Consider the following 17,097-nt stretch of genomic DNA (forward strand, 5'->3'; position numbering starts at 1 on the left):
CACATGCACAGCGGAGGGTCGCTGTCAGGCCCGCCGGGCCATCCCTTTTTTCTCACGTTCTGTTTTATGACCTTCTTTTGAGTTTTGTGATCAGAAAAGATTTTCTCTGCAGTACCATGGTGATACTGCTTTTTTTTTTTTTTTTGATACTGCTTTATTTTGAAATATTTAATAAGATGGAAAAAGAAATATCACAGACTGTATCAAAGGTTTTCAAAACTACAGAAGTATCAAAATGTGATTCTGATAATCTCTTCTTCTCACACTTGGCTTGGGCTGCATCAACCCAGAGAAGCAGGAGGGAGCCCTGCCCCCTGACATGTCTCTGGCTCAGGACCCCGGTTAGAGGCAGGTGACAGCCTGACTTTCAACCACCTGCCTCTTCAGGCCTCACAGTGAACCAACAACTCAATATTATCTAGGACTCAAAAGCTAAATAATTAGAGTATGTCTTTTTATCCTTTTTTCTTTTTGTCAGTTTTCAGGTGAAACTTAGGGTCCCAGGATAGAGAACAGAGAGTTTGAGTTTACCTATTTTAATTACAGCTAAAGGTTAAACTGCTCCGATAAAGAGACTCTTCTAAGTGTAGTGGTATTAAAATGAGGTCTCAGGGTGACTGGTCACTGCAGCTATGTACAGGCTTTCAGGGAGCCCAAACGCACACCTGACTATTCTGTCCTCTGATAATGTTGTCCTCATCTAGCCGGTCAGATCTGGGCACTAGGTGCTGGGCGCTGACACGATCCAGCCATCCTGGCAGGGGACCGAGTGCTCCCGATGCTTCTAAGGACAGGTCCAGGAGACACATGTTCCTCCTGCCCGTGTTCCCCTGGCCAGAATCCAGCAAGCAGCCACATCTTGCTGCAAGGGAGGCTGAGACACTGGGGGTCTTAATGGTCACAGGCCAATGTAATTGCTGGTTGTTAAGAGCCAGGTGTCAGTTGTATGATTAATGCGTGTTGATGTGTGACTAGTTTACGACCAGAACACAAACAGGAAACTATTGAATTAAATGCATGAAACTTCACCAACTCTAAAATTATATGGTTAACAGTTCAACTAAAAAGAGCTTTTCTTTTGGGAACTAAACTCTATTACAGAGAAATGAGGACTTTTAATATATCTTCCCAAGCATTCCTGAGACTTACTTATATCAAATTTCTTGGTGCCCATTTCAGTTAGAGTGAAGTAAAGCCAACTCAGATATGCTTTGAAGAAACAATTGACTTTGAAAACCTTGGACACCTATTTTACTGGTTACTGGCTGCTGTTTATAGGTCAGGAATTAAATATTTCCTGGGTGGGTGTCAGTCAAGGCTTAATTTTATTATTTTTATGAAGAGATTGTTCATGCCAACTGCTGGTATTTACTTTCATCAGTCACCGTTATCCTGTGTGTTCTGGCAGTAGTGAACTATGACTGCTGGACTCCCAAAGTGGTGTTTGTTGACCAGCTCTTGGTACCATGTGAGACTCCATCAGTTACATCTGTCTGCAGCCCTGGGGCAGTGAGTCAGCCACTTTAAGAGGTGGAGTGCAGTGGGATGGGGACATAGCTTGCTTGTTCCTTTCATTAAAACCTGTAAGATTCTTCCTTTTTTTTTTTATTTATTTTTTTACCATCTGTATATTTGTGTTTCTGACAATGGCCACACAGTTTACATGAAATTGTCTCTCAGAAGTACTAAAGCATTTCCCAACAAAACCACAGAGTGTGGCGGGCCTTTGTCCTGCATGGCCCAGGAGGCAGTTTCCATCTACCATGTAGCATGCTGTGATTTTAGAAGTCAGCTCACCACACTGTACTCATTCTTTGTGATTCGCAGACCCCATGCCACCCGGGAGGCACTCACTATATTGTGTACTGCCCTGTGCTGATCCTGGGCTGGGCTGCCTTTTTTGCTCCTGGCCTGGCAGTTCATTTCAGTCATACTTAAAGTGACAAGCTTCCATTTGAATCTGGGTTCAGTTTCTCCATACCTTTCTCTGGTGTGTTTCTTGGGGTTTCTCTCATGGCCCTTGAACCGCAGTGAGCCCTGCAGTCAGGCCATCCTCCTGCTCCACGCCCAGAGCTCTGGGGCAGCTTCTGGAACTGAGAAATGTAATTTTCCCTGGGGAGTCAGTAAAAGGCTTAATTGCCATTAGAGAATAATTGGGTCCAAATTGTCTGTTTTACTAGCTACTTGATAAATCCCACTGAAAGCAAATTGAGTAGCTAACCCAACCTCAGTGCATCCGTGTTGATAGGATTGGAATATTCTGTCTCCTTCCTGCTCTCAGGTCAGAAGGTGCAGGGTCAGGTGCAGTGGGCAGCCTGTCGCCATGGGGAAGTGGGACTGTCCTCTGGGGCCTGTGTTAAGTGACAGAAAGCCTGCAGTCATGTGGCTGGCTAAAGATATGGCCGGCATGAGAGGAGCTGAAGCTGACTTCTCAAACTGGAAGGAGTTGGACTGTTCTTCAGGTGGCTGAGGCTTAAGATTACTTGGTGACAGGTGGGGTCCAAGTAAGACTGATGTCAGAGACAGCACCCACTGTTCAAGCTTAGGTACAGTGTTTAGAGTCAGAGGTTCTGATTCATTGGGACTACGTTCTGGATCTTTTAGGACTCTCAGGTTCACAAAATGTGCTTGACTTTGAGTTTATTACTTGAGTAAACGAGTAAACACTGCTGAGCCCTGCCCATGAGGCTGGCTGTCTTGAGCACTGGTCCCCACTGGTGAAGCATCCCAACTGTTTACTTTGTGCATGTGGGTGCTGAAGAAACATTTTTGTTCTCTAAAATAAATTACTTTTCAAATCTTAGTGTCTTTGGAAATGCTTGTTTTGAGGCCTCAGTTACTGGTAAATATGGAGATCTTTCGTATTTTGTACCTGGGTCTGGGACCCCTGCACTGCCGGCTCTGCTTCTTTCTTAGGTTCTGAGAGAGAATGTAAAGCTGCTGATTTCTCCCTCTTTCCTGCTGGCCACCCTGTCACAGTCTCTACATTTCATCCCCCGCCCCAACTCAATATAGATGCTTCTGAAAAGGGCTAGTGTGTACTGTTGCTTCTCTGGACCATACAGAGCAAGAGGCCCGCTGTCCCCAGTGTCTAGACGCGGTGGCCAGTGCCTGCTGTCAGGTTCATGTACCCAGGGTCTGGGGCAGTGGGATGTCAGCTGGTGACTGTTTGGAATGTCTTCCCTTTGGGACCATAAGGTGGTATGTGATCTTTGCTGTGGCTCTTTTTCTAGTACCACAAAAGAAGGGAAACCCGGTGTCGGTGGGTTCATGCCCTTTGGGTTCTCCGGCGTCCTGTCGGGAGCAGCGACCTGCTTCTATGCCTTCGTGGGCTTTGACTGCATTGCTACCACAGGTATGCTGTCTGGAGCCACCCGGGTCTTCTTGCTCCCCAAGACGGGCCAGCCTAATTGTACCCCAGGTCACTATTTTACTTGCTGTGGGCATGTGCACACATGAGTAATGTGTAGATTGCAGCTTCCTGCTAATCTTCCCCACCCTTATCATTTCCCTGAGGGGCAGTTCCTGACAGGAAACTGCATCATGAATGGAACTAACTGTCCCACTAGAATGGGATAATGACAGCTACACTACAGCCTGACTCCATAATCTCTGCATTATCCAGAAGAAACATGGCCATTGAAAATATTATCCTCCTGGCGAATTGAATAGCATGGGCTCCATCGGGCCTCCCAGGTCTCCCTGCCAAGGGAAACGAGTCTTTTCCTTAGCAGAACCATGATATAAAGGCCAAGAATACCATGGGCCAGGGTCACCTGGTCTGTGTTGCTGAGCCCAGGATACCTGGTCTGCACAAGGCTGAGTACTGTGAGAGTTGTTTGTGGTGGCACAGACTTCCTGCACACTGCAAGGCCTGGGGCCTCGTGGCTGTGGGGCGCTCCTCACCTCCTGGGCTGACTCCTGGCTGCTTCTAGGTGAAGAAGTCAGGAACCCCCAGAAGGCCATCCCCGTGGGCATCGTCGTCTCACTGCTGATTTGCTTCATTGCCTACTTTGGGGTATCGGCTGCCCTCACTCTCATGATGCCATACTTCTGCCTGGACAAGGACAGCCCCTTGCCCGACGCCTTCAAACACGTGGGCTGGGAAAGCGCCAAGTACGTGGTGGCTGTTGGCTCACTCTGCGCTCTGTCTGCCAGGTGAGTAGCCTCAGACCCTCGGGATGATGTCAGGTATGGTGGGCCAGGTAAAGCTGGACATGCAGGCGTGCTGTTAAAATTACTCTTTCCCATGGAAATAGAGCCAGTACCCAATCCCTGATTCTGTGGTTTGTCCCTTGTTATTGCTGTTAATCACCCAAGACTTGATTGTGTTATTGATCTTCTTGAAGAACCTGAGACCCACTTGCTAGCATCATTTACTCAGCAGAAAACTGCCTTTCTATCCCTACTTTGGCCACTGGACCAGGCCACCATTTTGCACACTGCATTTGGCCTCAGTTTGCCCATACGGAGGTGATCCTAAAAAGGGGAGTGAGTGCCTCTTAATGTCTGTCCTGGTGTTTGCTACCCACCCATGTGAACACTAACTGGTAAACAATTATCTACCACAGAGACATCCTAGCGAATGCCGGGATGCTTTTATCTTATGTGTGATTCAGCTGGAATGACTATAGCAATATAGTTTCTCTTCCAGAAAAACGATGAGTTGGTTTGTGCTGGTTTGTTAGGCCTTTCCCATTCTTACACCTGCACATACCCAGAGAGAGTGCTTTCTCTGGGGTTGGTTATGGAATGCTGTCTAGCCACAAGTGTCACATGGCGTGGCGGGACGCATCCTTGCTGAGAGTCAGGTTGTCCTCTGCACAGAGGTCAATGGGCCTGGGAGGGTCCTGGTTCCTGGTAAGCTCGTGTAACCGATGCATTTTGCCTTTTCCTCCCACCCAGCCTTTTGGGTTCCATGTTTCCCATGCCTCGAGTTATCTATGCCATGGCTGAAGATGGACTGTTATTTAAATTTTTGGCCAAAGTCAACAACAGGACCAAAACACCAATAATTGCCACATTAACCTCAGGTGCCATCGCTGGTAAGAACTAGAACTAAGAGGACATACCGGTATTTCAACAGTTATTATTCTTTAGGAAGATAGCCTGAATTGTACTGTGCTCTGTGAGAAATTTTAACTGATCTTTTTTACATTTGGTCTTTACCCTTAGAACCTGGGTCAGCCAAGGTACCTGCCCTTTTGACAAAAGGCAGAGGCCAGTGCTACAGAGGTGTGGTGGGGTTCTCAAAACGTTTGAAATCTTGTATTGCTATAGTATTTTCTTTTCATTGGCCAGAGCTCAGGACACATTGGATCCCTCAGAGCCTTGGTCTCCTCCTTTCCTGAATGTCACTGAGTAGATTTTGGAGAGATGATACCTGCTTGCACTTACAAGCCAAGTGAGACATTGCATTATTACTGAAAATGTAGTGTCCTTGAATCTTCGTTTGTGAATTCTCTGGGGAACAGGGATTCTTTAGGGTATATTGAGGGCATTGCTGGTGAAACCATTTGCCCTCAGTATGTAAATAATAATAGGCTCAGAGGAGGGTTATCTTATCCAGGGGTCCCCAAACTACAGCCCGCGGGCCGCATGCGATCCCCTGAGGCCATTTATCGGGCCGCCGCTGCACTTTCAGAAGGGGCACCTCTTTCATTGGTGGTCAGTGAGAGGAGCATATTGACCATCTCATTAGCCAAAAGCAGGCCCATAGTTCTCATTGAAATACTGGTCAGTTTGTTGATTTAAATTTACTTGTTCTTTATTTTAAATATTGTATTTGTTCCTGTTTTGTTTTTTTACTTTAAAATACTATATGTGCAGTGTGCATAGGGATTTGTTCATAGTTTTTTTTATAGTCCAGTCCTCCAACAGTCTGAGGGACAGTGAACTGGCCCTGTGTGTAAAAAGTTTAGGGACCCCTGATCTTATCAAACATGAGGTTCCTCGCCAATGGGACAATTTTGACAGATGCCGTCAGGAGTAAAGAACACTTTGAGTCTATGTGATGTTCCAAGGACCCTGGATTAAGGAAAGGGGGCCTGAAACTTATTTGTACATGGCCTGCATGCTGTTTGTTGTACGTGTGTCCTCCTCTACTGATCCCATTGGACAGATGTGGAAGTGGAGGCAGGATGCACACCCACAGTGTAGCGCTGGCTCTTTGTTTCTGGTTTCTTCTTATGACGGAGTCTAGCTTCTTTCAGGGTGTGAGTACAGCAGTGTGTCTTTTGATAAATTAGGACACCTGACACCAGTCATAGTTTGTACCATAGAGAGTTTTTAAATGACCATTGATGGTAAGACATTTGACCACTTTAAATGAATGAGTTATTAGCACTATATATGCCCTTAGCAAAGTATGCTTTGTTTTGTGGATTAATACTATATAACAAAAGAAAACTAGTTTATCTTATTATTTACCAAATTTGCCCTGTAATTGTACATTTTTGAGAGGAATTGCATTGGTCAGGGTAAGGGACACCATTTGTCTGCATATGACCAAAATATTTAAAGGATTAAGGCATTGGAAACAGTGAAATTTTTTTTCAGTATTTACATGTAATTTGGTCATATTAAATATTGGCATTAATTTCTCTCCTGTGCTGATTTAGGGAGATGAAGCTATAATCATTAAAGTGACTACAAAGTACACTCACCAAACCAAGTATTTACTCTTTTTATTTGGTGGGAGTGTAAAGAACTGTTAGGTTTTCTAAAATCACCTCCCATTGAAGAAATTTGTCTTGAGTTTCTCTGTGACTCGGAACGTAGGCATTTGTGTCATGCATGGTTGGACACTATTCTAATTATCCACAAGATTCTCTCTGCACTTAAATCCTATTATTTATCACAATTTAAATTTGTTTTAGCTGTAGGAAATTGTGGAAAGTGATTGTGTAGAAAAGCAGTGGTTTTGTGTTTAACTTGTATCAATTGTGGATGATTTCAAAAATACCCCAAAATAGATCTAGCCAAGTTATTGTTTAAATGGGAAAAAATCTGCCTGACTGGTGGTGGTGCAGTGGATAGAGCATTCACCTGGGATGCTAAAGTCCCCTGTTTGAAACTCCAAGGTTGACGGCTTCAGCATAGGCCTGCCAACTTGAATGTGGGGTTGCCAGCATGAGTGGGATCATTGATATGACCCCCAAAGTCACTGGCTTGAAGCCCAGGATCGCTGGCTTGAGCCCATGGTTGATGGCTTGAGCCAGGGGTCATTGGCTAGGCTGGAGCCCCCCCAACCGCCCCTCCCAGGTCAAAGCATGTATGAGAAGCAATCAGTGAACAACTAAAGTGGTGCAACAAGTTGATGCTTCTCATCTCTCTCCTCTCTTAAATAAATAAATAAACAAGTAAATAAATAAATGGGAAATGACTCACATAAATGTGTGGAGCTTTCTTCCTTTAAGTGTCTTTCCATAGAAAGGGCTGGGGCGTGGGGAGCACGAAAACGCAGCATCTCTCATACGCTCTGGATCGCAGGTGGGTGGTGGCTCTGGGTGTCAGTATGTGTGGAGGCCATCCATGGATCTTGATGCTTGTCTCCTCCCCAGCGGTGATGGCCTTCCTCTTTGACCTGAAGGACTTGGTGGACCTCATGTCCATCGGCACTCTCCTGGCTTACTCGTTGGTGGCTGCCTGTGTGTTGGTCTTACGGTATGTATGGCTTTTCTGAGTCCTGTGACAGAAATGCATGAGAACCCTGCTAGCCTCTTAGCAGTTCAAATTAAGAGTTTATATACAGGTAAATTTTAAGTTGTTGATAGCTCCCAGGATAGGGTGGTACCTGGCGGTTGAGAGCCTAGTTACAGAGAAGATCCTTGAAAAGAGTCAGGGGTAGCCCCACCTCAGTCTGTCGTATGCCCTCATTTTTCTGGTTGGAGGTTGGGAGACTAGACAGGTTCTCAGCCCAACTGCTGGGCCTGGATCCTGGGATCATATTTTTTGAGGCTTGACTAATGATTTCAGTGTGATCTAGGACAGAGAGAACTGTGGACTGGCCCTGGTGGGAATTGGAAGAAACCAGTGAAATTTAGGTCACTGTGATAGCCTTTAAAACTCAGGTTGCTGTGATGCAGTGCCGCTGGAGTAAGGGGTCCTGTTATATGGTGTGGGTGGCGGGGGTTGCTGTCCAGAAAAACTTCTCAGGTTATGGCTGTTCAGGCTGGCCCCGGGGCAACAATAATAAAGAAGCCACCGGTTTAGGTGTGGTGCCTCAGCTACCCCAGGGCACCTCTTCCAAAGCAGACTTGTTGGTGCCAGTTTTCCTTTGCTCTGAAAGGACAGGACTCTGCTTCCCAAGTCCCAGAAATGGACCAAGGTGGCATTCATCATGAGGACATGCAATCATGGATACTCAGTGTTGCTTACCTGGCAAGAGCCTCCTTACTTTTTTCAGGTATTTCTAGTTGTGAGGGCGCTGATCCCATTTTTGATGTGCTCATCAGCTAGTGTATGTAGAACCTGGCCGAGCCTTGGTAGTGACTACAGAATCAGCGAAAACTAAGTGGCTAGTCTTCCTACCACTTATTCCTTCCCAAGGGCTCAATGCTAGAGTCTTTGCCAAGGTCCCATCACTTTGCTAACTGACTGAATGGTGTTACATAAGTGAATCGGTGAAAATATGGTGAATATTTTTATGTTTACTCTTAGACTATATGCAAAATAATTCATTAGGCACTGTGTTTTTTAAGGCTGGTGTCCTTCAGTCAGCTCTGTAGATTTATTTATACCAAGGCACTTGGAGTACTAAAATAAATTGATTATATTAAGTCTTGCAAACAGAATATCTCAAAGCTATCAGCAAGCAGACACATTTCTCCAGCTCTCTGCGCCAAATAGGATCCTGACATTATTGCTTTCTATTTCTGTCTGTGCACTTAGCTCCCTGCAGACTAATTTTGTTGGAAGTGGCCTAATATCATAAGCTACCAAGGGCCAGCTCTACTCAGAGCCACAGAAACCGTCTCGGGGCATTTCTCTCTGCTGGTTCATGGTGGAGGGCAAGCTGTCTCAAAACCGAGACAAAACACCAAAGAGGATGTTGCCAAAAGTGGGAGAAGAAAGCAAGGACCTATGTCTCCTCCGCTGTTGGCGCTTTGCCAGAGAATACGTCATTCTGATCATTGTCTTCCCATTTGATGCCTTATCCTGGGCAACTTAGCTTTGAAGCCTCACTAAAAACTCGAATTATTGTGTGTCCTTTTGCTTAATGAAAGCATGTCATGATGTTTACATTTGTGTGCAGGTACCAACCAGAGCAACCTAATATGGTCTACCAGATGGCCAGGACTGTTGACAAGGCAGACCAGAATGAATTGGTGAGCACCAGTGATTCCCAGACAGGCTTTTTGCCAGAAGCAGAAAAGTTTTCTTTAAAAACCATACTTTCACCAAAAAACATGGAGCCCTCCAGATTATCTGGGCTAATTGTGAACATTTCAACCAGCCTCATAGGTAAGAACCTGCCCTTCCCTGTAATATTTCTGGGGTCCAGCTTGTTGGCATTTCATGGTTTCTTGTCACTGGGTGTGGGGGTGGGTGCCAAAGGGATGCACATCTGTCTGCTGGTGGACTGTGTGTTAGTTGTCCTCGTTGTAGGGATGCCTGCAGGAATAGAGCCTCCCTCCCAGTAGGTTTTGGGGAGAGCCAAGTATATCTGTAAGTACTTGAGAAATGGCTTAGATGTGTCTCTCTCTCTGTCTGTCTCTCAGCAATTCTTATCATCATCTTCTGCATCATGGCTGTGCTTGGAAAGAAGGCTCTGACTGATGGGAAGTTGTGGGCAGTCTTTGTCCTCATTTGCTTGGCCCTCCTCTGCTCAGTGGTCACGGTTGTCATCTGGAGACAGCCTGAGAGCAAGACAAAGCTTTCTTTTAAGGTGAGCAGCTCTGCCTGATGGGCCTGCAGGAACCAGCTGGCTGGACAGATCCTGCACACGCTCCCTGAGGCCTGGGTGTATGTGGAGGTGCTTGCTGGCCGGCCTTGGGAACGTGGGCCTGCAGGGACCGGCAGTGCCTGCTGAGGACCTGGCCCTGGGAGAGGACGCCTCTGCCTGTGCCCGGCTCTCGGGAGGCCGTGCACCTCATCTACAGGGGCTTCTCCACATGCTGTCCAGGTGGAGTGTGTGTCACCACCAAGCCTTGGAAGTGACCAAGGCGTCTGCGCTTTGAAATTATACAAATAAGAAAATAGTTCAACCTTAGAGGTAAAGTAGAGTCCTTCTCCTCTTTTAGTGAGAAAACAGCAGGCGCAGAAAATAAGAAACTTGGCAATTAGTTGCTTAGACCCAAACTCCCACCTGTTAGGACTTGTTTGCATGGCGGTACTTATGTTGGAGGGGCGCTGGGAGCGCAGGGGTGGGGTTGCCATTCAAGTCCTAATCCCCATAGAAAGATGGCAGTCCATATCAATCTCAGTGGCCCATAAACATGTCGGGCACGATGTTTCTCCTAGGTAGCTTTGCTTAATGGTCCTAATGGGTGCCAGCTCTGTGCTCTCTGCTCTGTCAGGGCTGACACTGCTACCTTGTGTCTTTGCAGGTGCCCTTCCTGCCGGTCCTTCCTGTCCTGAGCATCTTTGTGAACGTCTATCTGATGATGCAGCTGGACCAAGGCACATGGGTCCGTTTTGCAGTATGGATGCTGATAGGTAGGTCAGGTCGTTGATTCTGCTGTGACTGGCATGTTCCATAGTCTGGTGTCTCCTGAAGCCTCTTGACCCTGCTATACACTCATGTCCCTGCTACTTGCCTGGACTGCTTATGTCATTGAGCCTCCCTTGGTTCAGATTTCAAAACACAGTGGGAACACATGTAGTCAGCAGTTTTCTCTCAAACAAGGAGCTTCTGGTAGGTTGTGGGCCCTTCCCTCCCTTTCAGATACTTCTTTCCTGAACTGGTTATGTCATCATGCAAGGAGCTTGAGGTGAATAAGAGCACGGCTATGTGTCTGCCGTCGGTAAAGCATCTGCCTGTCTCACCCCTAGTGGGAAAGTAGGAACCCCACCTCTCCCATGGGTTGTGGGCTCTGGCAGGGCCTGTGAGGCTTGGGTGTCCCCACTTGGGTGCTGGTCCTGTCGGGGACTGACCAGCCTGGCCTCTCAGGGCCTCTGCCTTTGGGGGCTACAGGAGATAGATTCTGATTTCTTCTTCGGTGTCTGGGCTCATGCTGATGCGGGGGACTGGCCTTGATCTACGCCTCGGTGTCCCTGACGAGAGCAGTAATCTCAGGACCACGGTTCTGCCACATTGTGCAGTAGACAGCTGCTGCTGCCATCTTCAGGGGGTGTGGTGCTGCCCTGTTCTCTGCCTATCCCTTACTCCCCTCAAAGTCTAGCCTGTGTCCAACTGGACTGGCATCTCCCATAGAGCTGGCTCAGCCGCGGTCAGCCTGCTGTGGCCATCCCTTGGGACTGCAGGGCTAGATGCTCGCTTCCTGCCAGAGGTGCATCCCTGCTGGGAGCTCCTGGTGTCTGGGCCTTAGCTATGTCCCGTACTTTTGGTACCTGAGTCCTTTAAGGTCAGTTCTCCTTCACCAGCATGGGTCACAGTCTCTGGACAGATAGTTAGAAGCACAGGTCTCTAGACCCAACCACAGATGTCTGGAGAGCCTAGCACTGGACCAGACTAGATTCTTACGGTATATACGTTCCCAGGTGACCTTAGAATGTATGCCTCCTGCCGTGTGATGGTCACTTACACAGAGAAAACGGCAGTTGGTACGGTGTAGACAGCACGGAGATCCCGGTTACCCCGTGCCCGCTGGGACTCCGCCCTAGCGGAGAGCAGCACAGCTTCTGCAGTGTCCATCCCGTCCCCTGCAGTGGACACAAGCTCCCCATCCAGGGGGTCAGTGGAAAAGCTGAGGGACTGATGCCCCTCTCAAGGGCCCCTAACTAAGCTGTGTCTCCTGCTCAGGGACTTCCCTGGTGTGAGGCTCTCTAGAGGGTCATGTTATTGGCCCTGTCTGAAGAGTTACGTTATTTCTCCAAGTGTAGAAAGTGCAGACCCAGCTGGGGGCAAGGCATGGTGAGGCCTTGCTAGGGCTGGGGCTATTCTGCCTGCTTCCTCGGATCCTGCCTGCTCTGTTGACGGTTTTCTGCTCTTGGCCTCCAGGCTTCGCCATCTACTTTGGCTATGGACTGTGGCACAGCGAGGAGGCGTCCCTGGCCGCTGACCAAGCCAGGACTTCTGATGGCAATTTGGACAACTGCAAGTGACGCACAGCCCCATTCCCTGGAGGTGACAGCAGCCCTGAGGGTGCCCACGTAGGACCCTAAAGCACCTTGCTGTCTCCACCAATGCAACAGGACCCACCCATAACCACAGCCCCCTGAGCAGCAGAAGGAACACTGCTTGGACTGCACCCCCAGCCTACAGCTTGCAGGGCCTGCACAGTTTGCTCTGCAGCAGGCTCACCAGGCCCCAGTCACCTCCTGACAGCTCCCTGGCTGGGGCCACTTGGCTGTGGCTGGCTACTGTGTCTCCCAGCCTCCCTCTGAATGAAGAAAGCAGCTCCTCTCCTGCCATATTTTGCCGCCCCAAGTACAGTGGAGGTCACCTTCTCTCATTACTGGGCATCCAGAGCTCTGTCTCTAGCACTGTTCTGGTGTTGAAAATGTACCTCCTCCAGATTCGTAGTAGCCATCTCCCCACTCAGCCCAAACAGCTGGCCAGAGGTGCAAGATGAGTACCACAAGATAGTGTGTCCCCACAGGCCCACTCCAGAGCCAAAGGACGGCAGTCTACTCAAAGGCCAAGACTGGCTTCCTTTTCTTGCCCTCCGAGTTGCTTTCTTAAGGGGTCTTAGGACTTTAACCCCTGTCCCCTTCCTTTCCAGGCAGGGCCTCTGCTCTGCCACCCTAACAGACCCCAGTGCACCCCGCGGCAGGACCGAGGGCAGGGGATTCTGGGCAGGACAGTGGAAGGGAGGCTGTGTAGGAACGAGGTGGGGCCTGGGCTGGCTTTACTCTAGGCCGCATGCACGCAGGGCACATCCTGCAGCCGTGTTTCCTCCAGGCCTGCTGTTCTTGCAGCTCTGGTGTATCACCGCTGGCTGTGTGTCCTGACTAACTGGACTGTGACACTGTTTATGCTCTCTGAAGGTGACAGGTCAGTGTCTGGGGTCTTGTAAGGTTCCCAGGAGAGGTATCTGTCTTCTCCTTCTGAGGTGATGGTGACCGGTACCCCCGGCCACCTGGGGTCCCTGCCACAATCTGCTTGGTCCTCTCTTAAGTATAATCAAATTGAGTCCTGTCAGTTGCTGTGAATCACTCCACCAAATAAGTTGGTGCTTAACATTAACTTGGAATACGGCCAAATAATCACTGTGCCATCAGCGTACTGTTCAGAGTGGGGTCCACACATGAGACAGTTGGGGCATATGATTGTCCCTCTGGTGTATTCATCCACTTGCCATGGGTTAGGAACCCTACCCTGATTCCGTGACTCCTTAAGTCTCCACTGCCCACTCCCCTCCGTGGCGCTCACAGAAACCACAGGAAACGAACCCTTGGCTCATCTCCTTCCATTGGAGTATAGTTCAGGACCATGCTGACGAAAGTGGAGGGAGGCAGGCATTTGGACACCACAGAAAATGTAAATGCTGCTTTCAAAGCTTAGTTTCCCATTTTTCCCCCCTGACCTTCGGCACAAATCTGGTAGAAAGAAGCCTGGTAAATCAAAAGCACTTGTCTCTTTTGCTCCCAGAAGGCTCTTGGAGAAAAATTTAAAAATTTGTGAAACAGGCAAATGGCTGGGTTGGCCAGTGGGGGCAGGTAGCCGGTAGGCCACCCAGGGCTGGGCCACTGTTTGGGCCCCACCCAGAGAGAGGATCCCAAGAGCTCAAAGCTTGGATTTCCAAAGAAAGGTATATTTAACTTTTATGTAGATTGGTGCTGTAAACTATTTTGATAGATACTAACTTATGTTGTTGGGTTTGTGTTGTCTACTGTCTCCTTGGGTCTGTTAGTTTTCTCTGCTTTATCTGTCTGGTATTTTTCCACGTAAGCAAACTGGAGGGAGTGTATCTAAGAGAGGATTCTTTTTTTTTTTTTTTTTAACCTTTAATTTCTCTTGCTGGCTGAAATTTCCATGCAAGACAGTGCCCAACAGACTGAATACAATTGACTTTTTTGCTGGAAACATCCATCATTCTGCAAACAAAAAATGCATTTCCCCTGCAAAGTCTCCTAGATGGGACCTTCCCTGCAGACGGGCTCTCCTTCCTCAGCCCAGAGCCAGAAGGTCCTACGGGGCGTACGGCTCAAGTCTAAGGAGAAGGCCTGGCACTCTCCTGTCAGAGCAAGAGCTCCCACGTAGGGAAGGACTCTTGGGGGTGACTCGGACACAGTGCACATGGTCCCTGTGCTCTTGTTGAGAGTAGTTTGTTCTCTTCTGCGCCTGATAGGGGTGGTGTTGGGACTGACCTCTCAATGTGAATAGACTTCTTCCACACCCCTCTTTCCTGCCCCTGAAAAAACACACAGGCATAAAGAAAACCCACCAAAAGTGCTCCCCTCAAACAAGATTAGGATTGTCAGTTTCATGGCTCAACAGCTTTTCCCTCCATAGTCAGATATTCCACACTCTAGAGACACACCCTTTGGGGATGCTGTGTCTAGTCATCTGTGCCCCAGCCTGAAACTCTCAGGATGGAAAGACCCACTGTGATGGGCAGGCGCCCCTTCCTGCCTGTTTGCATGACCTCACTCTTGGAAATTCACAAAGGAGCAAATAGGAGCCTCTGGACCTCTGCTGAGGAGGAAGGGTGGAGGGAGTTTCCAAGGAAACAGCCAGGCCCCAGGGGACCTTCTAGGAGGGGGACCATCACCTCTGAACATGCCTCACCTCACCCCACGTGCTCACAGCCCCTCAGCCAACTTTGGGCCAGATTTATTTTTCCAAACCAAGAGGAGGGCGTAGTGATAGGGCCGTCCTTTCCAGGCTGTTTTTGGAAGGACTACTATATTTAGGTAGTTGTCAGAACCCCTGCATATCTCCCCCATCTTTGGTTTCGTTTCACTGAGTCTATCTGCAGTCAGCCACCTGGCCCCATGTGCTGATGTGTGGATACCACAGGCCTGCCTCCTGCTGCATGTGCTCACCCCCAGCTCCCAAGACCCTGACACACTCTCTTCTGTACCTGTGGCATGTCCCATGTTTACACCCAGGTGAGGCTCCTGGCCCTGCCAGACACTTGGCCACTGGGTTTGCTGGCTGCATGCATGGGGGTAGGAAGGTGGATTCTGCCAGATCTCCCTTCAATCCCTACCACAAGCAGGCATTCTGAATTGACTGGGTTTTGCTGTCACACATAGGATGGCCTTGAGCCTAACACTGGAAACAGAACTGAGGTCAGAGGGGAGGCTGGGTTCCTTGGGTGGGTATGAGCACACCTCATGGAGGCCCTGCCGAGACAGTAGGTGAGCTCACTGGCATTTGGGGGACCTCTGACTGGCTCTGTACAGGACCCATCTTTTCTGATTTGAATGCCCCACCATTACACATCTAATAAGAGTCATCACCATGAAGACAGGCCTCATGTGTGTGCCGAAATGTTCCCTTTGGATGAAACCCAATTATGTATAATCACTGTTTATAATTTCAGCTATATCTGTTTGCATCATAATGAGAGTAGGCTTCTTGGGGAGAGTGAGATGTACATTTTTTTAAAACTCATGGACTTTTTGGTAATGAAATGCTTTATTGATCTGGTGCTGTAAGTGTTCACTCGGTATTTCATCATTGTTATGATGCCTGATGGGGTTTTAGGCCAAAATAAAAATGGCAACTGACTTTCACCTTCATCACTATAACCCAGACTTTGTGCCTGCTGCCTAGTACCCTGCTCCCTTTCAAGGGAATGTGGATTGGCCAAGGGTCTCAGGGCGCAGTTACCAAGGAGCCATCCTGGATCATTCCCTAGATGTTGAGCTGCCAGCTGGAAGACCCACACGAGATGGACGACCTTGGTCGTGAAGTCCAAGGCATTTTCTCAGGGTGTGAGAGTGTCTAGTAGGCTCAGGAAGCAGGGCTAGAAAGGTGCATTCAGACCATGTTAACTTATTAACAAGGTATACAATCTTGTGTTTCTTGATGACAAACTTTTTAAATTTGGGGACTTATTTTCCTGTCTGACAAGTTATAGTTTTAAAATATGTTTCCTGCTTAAGTTGTGCCTTTCAGCGTCAATGGGTGTGTGAGGAACACCAAGGGTGATGGTCCCCACAAGGGATGGTTGTTGTAACCTGAGGAGCTGTGGTTTATCCAGTAAACTTCTACTGAACATGGAGCCATTATTAAACAAATTGTTTTTATTATGTAAATCATAAAATATTTTTTGCTTATTTGATGCTCTATTTTTCTAGTAGTTTTCTTATAATTTCTTACACTTGTGATCCTAGATATAGATTTTGCCGCTAACTGCAAGTTGGGTTGGTCTCTGCTGGTCCCTCCTGCTTTTATTTTATTTTAAAGACAAGCATAGATGTCCATTACCTTTAAAAAATGTGAAATGCTGCTTTGTGTCCCGTTTTTGCTGACATCTCTGTATATCAACCACTTCCTACCATACTTTAGGTTGTAAAATCAAACTGTTTTGTGGTACATTATCATCTCATGCTTCTGTAAATTTTAATAAACTCTGTCTATGGCTTCAGTGTGCACTGTGGATATTCATCTCAAGATTCTCGCAGCTCCTGGCCAGGTCCCTACTGGTGGTGGCAGCCCCTGGAGAGTGCCAGGTCTCGCTCTCTGCAGTTTAGTACCTTCCTGGCTCCCCTAGGCTGGTGGAGGGCTTTTCAGCCATTTAGTGGAAATACTTATTCCAACAATTAGCTAGAAAGCCCACAACCAGGGACTCCCCTACCCCAGCCCTCGTTTAGGGTCCTCTGCTTCTGGCTCCCCACTTTCCACTCTCCTACTTTGGCTTAGGTTTTGACCCGGGAGGTCCCAATTAGCTGCAAGATTTGGGTAGGGAGCAGCCAACCCCCCCTCCCACACACACATTCTCAGGGAGGGCGGGTGTGCGCCCGGAGGGGGTGGGGGATTGCTGCTGTTCTAGTACTAGATCTTTCCCCATTTTTCCC

The 17,097-nt window shown here is 48.1% G+C and overlaps 1 protein-coding gene across 5 annotated transcripts in view; it reads left to right on the top strand.

The window, feature by feature from the left end:
• SLC7A1 (solute carrier family 7 member 1) overlaps positions 1-16,667 on the top strand; it is a 60,340-nt gene extending 43,673 nt beyond the window's left edge. For all 5 annotated transcript variants that reach the window (XM_066258927.1, XM_066258930.1, XM_066258926.1 and 2 more), the window contains 8 exons: positions 3,234-3,355; positions 3,936-4,158; positions 4,906-5,045; positions 7,563-7,665; positions 9,257-9,465; positions 9,723-9,889; positions 10,551-10,659; positions 12,125-16,667. In XM_066258927.1, the coding sequence (XP_066115024.1) occupies positions 3,234-3,355; positions 3,936-4,158; positions 4,906-5,045; positions 7,563-7,665; positions 9,257-9,465; positions 9,723-9,889; positions 10,551-10,659; positions 12,125-12,228 (1,177 nt within the window). In that variant the 3' untranslated portion in view covers positions 12,229-16,667. The remainder of the gene's footprint in view (positions 1-3,233; positions 3,356-3,935; positions 4,159-4,905; positions 5,046-7,562; positions 7,666-9,256; positions 9,466-9,722; positions 9,890-10,550; positions 10,660-12,124) is intronic.
• Positions 16,668-17,097: the final 430 nt, after the last annotated feature.

The sequence above is a fragment of the Saccopteryx bilineata genome, chromosome 2 (assembly GCF_036850765.1).
Source record: "Saccopteryx bilineata isolate mSacBil1 chromosome 2, mSacBil1_pri_phased_curated, whole genome shotgun sequence".
Lineage (NCBI taxonomy): Eukaryota > Metazoa > Chordata > Mammalia > Chiroptera > Emballonuridae > Saccopteryx > Saccopteryx bilineata.